This window comes from Pygoscelis adeliae, unplaced genomic scaffold (assembly GCF_000699105.1).
Source record: "Pygoscelis adeliae isolate BGI_AS28 unplaced genomic scaffold, ASM69910v1 Scaffold109, whole genome shotgun sequence".
Taxonomy (NCBI): domain Eukaryota; kingdom Metazoa; phylum Chordata; class Aves; order Sphenisciformes; family Spheniscidae; genus Pygoscelis; species Pygoscelis adeliae.
In genome coordinates this window covers 283,665-288,639 of record NW_008825556.1, presented here as the reverse complement: position 1 = coordinate 288,639, position 4,975 = coordinate 283,665, and the positions used below count along the sequence as shown (strand labels likewise).

At 49.1% G+C, this 4,975-nt stretch overlaps 1 protein-coding gene across 1 annotated transcript; it reads left to right on the top strand.

The window, feature by feature from the left end:
* The first annotated feature begins 979 nt into the window (after window positions 1–979).
* Window positions 980–4,825, top strand: LOC103923817 (keratin, type II cytoskeletal 6C-like). The gene is made up of 9 exons (XM_009332245.1): window positions 980–1,531; window positions 2,308–2,522; window positions 2,722–2,782; window positions 2,855–2,950; window positions 3,127–3,291; window positions 3,426–3,551; window positions 3,771–3,991; window positions 4,293–4,327; window positions 4,434–4,825. Exons 1-9 carry the CDS (start codon window positions 980–982, stop codon window positions 4,823–4,825), a joined length of 1,863 nt encoding a protein of 620 aa, XP_009330520.1.
* Window positions 4,826–4,975: the final 150 nt, after the last annotated feature.

Sequence of the window (4,975 nt, the reverse complement as noted above, 5' to 3'; positions counted from 1 at the left end):
GGTCAGCAACATTCATCTGAGCAGTAGGAACCCCTCACTACCTTGAATTGTTCATCTGTCATTCCGCTTCTGTAGTGCTTGTCTGTCTGTCTGTCCCCAATCATTGTCACCGAAGCAGCTGCCCGACGTGTCCCTTCGTTCCTCCACAGGTCGTCATTCCCCATCACCCTCAGAAGAGCACAGAGAAGGAGCATGATGATTCAAGTTGTCTTGTTCACTCTGCTCCAGCATCATCCAAGGTCCCAGTTAGTTGTCACAGATTTGGGGAGATACGGTTGGAGGGAATTTAATCCACAGGGAGAAGACACTCCCATTCAAAGTGACACCACGCGCACTCCAAGGAGATGTAATTCCTTTCTAGCAGGAGAATACGCTGAGTCTCTTCAAACTTTGGTGTCATGAGTTCTTGTTCAAGATTGGGAAACTTCTAAAATGCCGAAGGCAATTTTACATATAAAAAGGGGATTTAGGGTGTGTTTAAGGAATTGTGAAAGCTATATTATAGCTGTGATTTCATCAAAAGTTCTCCTGCAGTGGAGCTTTGATTGGAAAGATCTATATCTGGAATTATTGGGAACCATTAATGAAGGCTGGAAATCCAATGAGGGGCTGCAGAAAAGTGCATTATCGTAAAAGTTGATTTCCAAAATGTCATAAAGATATGAGAGTCCGCTTAGTTATTGAGACCTGTTTGAATGTTCTTGTTCTTTTATTCACTTCTATATTGCAGGGTGTGTTTATAGGCAGGCCCAAATATGGTAAAGCTCAGCTGAGAATCTGTCAACAACACCATGCTGATGAAAATAATAAATTGCTTTCCACCTTCACGCCCTTGTAGACCCAGCCCACCTCCAGAAGTGGATAAAAGGGAATGCCTGGATCTGTGGAGCCAGAGAAGGCTGTGCAGACTTCTCTCTGCGTTCATCCCTCAGATCTTTCTTATCTTCTTGATTTTTGACTCTGCTTAGAAGAAACAGCCATGTCTCGGCAGTCTGTCTGCAGAAGCTTTGGAGGCGGGAGTAGAAGGGGCTACAGCTCTTGCTCTGCCATCGGTGGTGGCTTTGGAGGAGGTGGCGGCAGAAGCAAGATCAGTTACAGTTCATACTCCTCATCCAGGGGAGGTGGAGGAGGTGGACATTGTGGAGGGTTTAGCAGCAGAAGCCTCCATAACATGGGTGGCAGCAGAAGAATTACCATGGGTGGATGCTATGGCGGTGGAGGATATGGAGGCAGAATGGGTGGCTTTGGTGGAGGCTATGGAGGAGGAATGGGTGGCTTTGGTGGAGGAGGAATGAGTTGTGGAGGAATGGGTGGCTTTGGTGGAGGAATGGGTGGTGGAGGAATGGGCGGTGGAGGAATGGGTGGCTTTGGTGGCCCTGGCTTCCCTGGAGGCATCCAACCAGTGCAGGTTGACTCAACCCTCCTGCGGCCGGTCCATGTTGAGATTGACCCTCAGATCCAACAAGTGAAGTCCCAGGAGAAGGAACAGATCAAGACTCTTAACAATCAATTTGCCTCTTTCATTGATAAGGTGAGAATTTAGGACCACGTTTGTTGGAGGTGGGCGTTTTAAACGGCTTTCCTGTGGTGTGGAAAGGGAATTTTTTTTCTTACCAACAAGTACTTCTTAAAGTTTGCAAGACTGATGCCTTAGTAGCAAGTTATTATTAAGGTCTTATTAAGCAATACTGAACAATAGACAAGGTTTTCATGCTAATGGGAGATCAAAGAGAACATCTGCAGCACATTCTGTAGATTCTCTTGCCTAGTCATCTCTTCAGCCTAATTTCTAGTGATTCAGGGTAAAGTCATCATTGTATATTTAGTTGTCCTAAGAGTTCTCACTACTGTGCTTTTCTTTTTGATGAAACTTTCTTTTCAAGGAACTGATTCTATAAACTTAAGAGTGTTAAATACCTTTCCAACACTCTTGGATTATTTTCATTTCAAATAAAAACCAAAGACATACAGAATCCCTTGTAAGAGAATTTATGTGCAGTTAGATGAAAAAAATAATTGTTTTCTTGACTTCGCTACTGCAAAGATGATAGCAATGTCCAAAACTGATGCTATGGAAAAAGGGGATGCTGTTTTCTATTGGCAACATCGTTTTGCTCAAAGGGAGAAGTTCAGAATGACTCAAAAAATATTAATGCTTGTCATGCACTTTAGGAGCTTGGATGTTTGAATGAGCCATAGTTGGGGATTTGGGAAATGATTCCCCTGGCGTCCCAAATAAGCAGGAGGTTTGAGGGGTGTGATGTCTCTCCAGGTGAATATCTCACACACCCCTTTGTGGGCTTTCAGGTCCGCTTCCTGGAGCAACAGAACAAGGTCCTCTCCACCAAGTGGGAGCTCCTCCAACAGCAAGGGCCTTCGGGGCCAAGGAAGAACCTTGATGTCATCTTTGAAAATTACATCCAGAACCTGAGGAGGAGGCTAGAGTCTCTCCTGGGACAGAGGGGACAGCTGGAGTCAGAGCTGCAGAACATGCGGCAATACGTGGAGGAGTACAAAACCAAGTAAGTGCAGTGACGGCCTAAGAAAGAAATGAGCACCAAGACAGGAGAGCTAAGCCAGCTCGGACATTTGCAGGCTGTCTTCCCTTTGCTCTGGAGCTCTGTAGAAATGGGACCGAGGTTGCCATGGAGGGACGGAGGGTTCCACTGGTTGACTGATGAGCAGTGCGAGAGACTCTTCTTGTCTTGTCCCCTTCAACAGGTACGAAGAAGAAATCAACAGGCGCACCGCTGCTGAGAACGAGTTTGTGGTGCTCAAGAAGGTGAGTCTCAGAGGCACCAGGAGAGAGGGGGTGGGATGAAGCTGTTGTCTAACCGTGTGATCTTTCCTTTAGGACGTGGACTGTGCCTACATGACTAAAGTAGAGCTGGAAGCCAAGGTGGGAGCTCTGACTGATGAAATCAACTTCCTGAGGTGCATCTACGAGGAGGTAAGAGCCCTCTCCCTTCCCCTGGGCTGGCTGGAGTTGCACTGAGGCGTGCGGTGGCCAAAGACACTGAGCTTGGTCCGGGTGCCCATGTGGATTTGGTCTGGAGAGGCTGCCTGGAGCTGCTGCTCTTTTCTCCCCTCCTCGGATGGTCAGGCTAACTCACGTCTTGGTTGTAGGAACTGGCTCAGATGCAGACAATCAGCCGGGACCTGTCCGTGGTGGTGTCCATGGACAACAACCGTCACCTGGATCTGGACAGCATCATTGAGGAGGTCAGGCGCCAGTACGAGCAGATTGCGCAGAACAGCCGGGCTGAAGCTGAGGCTTGGTACCAGAGCCGGGTGAGTTGGGAAGCAGACAAGGCACCTGGGACAGTCTCTGCTGCCGGCTGCCACCCCTACCACAGAGCAAGGGAGGTGCCTGAGTTCTGGGTAGGTTGTGTCACTGATGGGTTGCTTTGTCTCCATGCCGTCAGTATGAAGAGCTGCAGAACACTGCTGGAAGGCATGGGGACAGCCTCCGCAACACCAAGATAGAGATACAGGAGTTGACGAGGAACGTCCAGAGGCTGCGGGCTGAGATTGAGAACGTGAAGAAGCAGGTAGGGGTTCCTCAGCATCTCGTTGTGTGATGGCATCACGCTGGGTCACTACCAGGCTGGGTGGTGTGCTAAGGACAATGTGAGTCATTGAAATTCAGGTCCTTTGGAGGAGACTGATGGTTCCTGCCTATTTTCCATCCAGTTTGTGCCCTGAGGGCTGCCCCAGTGGAAGGTGTGCAGAAGGGAACTGAGAAACCGCTTTTCTTTTTTCTTCCTCAGAACCAGCAGCTGCAGTCAGCTATTGCCGAGGCTGAGGAACGGGGTGAGATGGCCCTCAAGGATGCCAGGAGGAAACTGGAAGAGCTGGAATGTGCCCTGAGCAAAGACAAGGAGGAGCTGGCTCGCTTGTTGAAGGAGTACCAGGAGCTGCTGAACATCAAGATTGCGCTGGATGTCGAGATTGCCATGTACAGGAAGCTGCTGGAGGGAGAGGAGAACAGGTACCCCTCTTTCTTTGTATCTGTTAGACTAAATTCTTGACAGACTATACTATGTGTGGGTAAAATCCTTGCATGCACTCTAGAGATAAATGTCATATCACTCATGCTGTAATTCTTAGCCTTAAGTATCTTTTCCATATTACTTATAAGAATGTTAAGTACAAGGCTGTTCACTTGTTTTAAAGAATAATTAGGAAATTCAGAAAGAATAGGGAATATATACCTTGTAAAAAAATGGAAACTCTCAGTGGAAGAAACGTGCTATTTCTGTGTGATTAACTGGTCCTGTTTTCCATCACAGGCTGTGCAACGATGGCATGTCCAATGTCAATGTCTGTAAGTATCCGCATTTGTTTCCTTGAGAAGTAGTAGCAGACCATGTTTTTTTGGAGATACCGCCTGCCAGAGGACAACATGTATGTAGCCTGTGCTTCTCTTCCAGCTGTGGTAGGCAGGACCACCATGACTGGAGGCAGAGGAGGCATGGGAGGAGGCTTCGGAGGCAGCAGCGGCATGGGAGGAGGCTTCGGAGGCGGCAGCGGCATGGGAGGAGGCTTCGGAGGCGGCAGCGGCATGGGAGGAGGCTTCGGAGGCGGCAGCGGCATGGGCGGAGGAATGGGAGGAGGCGTATGTGGAGTAGGAGGAAGCTTTGGAGGTGGAAGCATGGGCGGCAGTTGTGGAATGGGAGGAGGAATGTACGGCGGTGGCTTCTCTTCTGGAAGCGGAAGGATGTGCAGCTCTGGAGGTGGCAACTTCAGCTCCAGTGGGGGATCGTCCTCCGTACGGAGATGCGTCACGACCACCTCCGTCAAATCTTCAGGAGTGAGATTCTGAGCCCCAAAGCCACACTGAAAAAGGAAAGAAGCATCTCCTATCTTCTCCCGGCAGCAGCCCAGCCTCCTTAAACCCAGCTCCGGTGTCCTGCAATGAAATGAACTGTGTCCCTCACGGCCCACCACGTACCGGCTCGTCTACCTGGCTCTG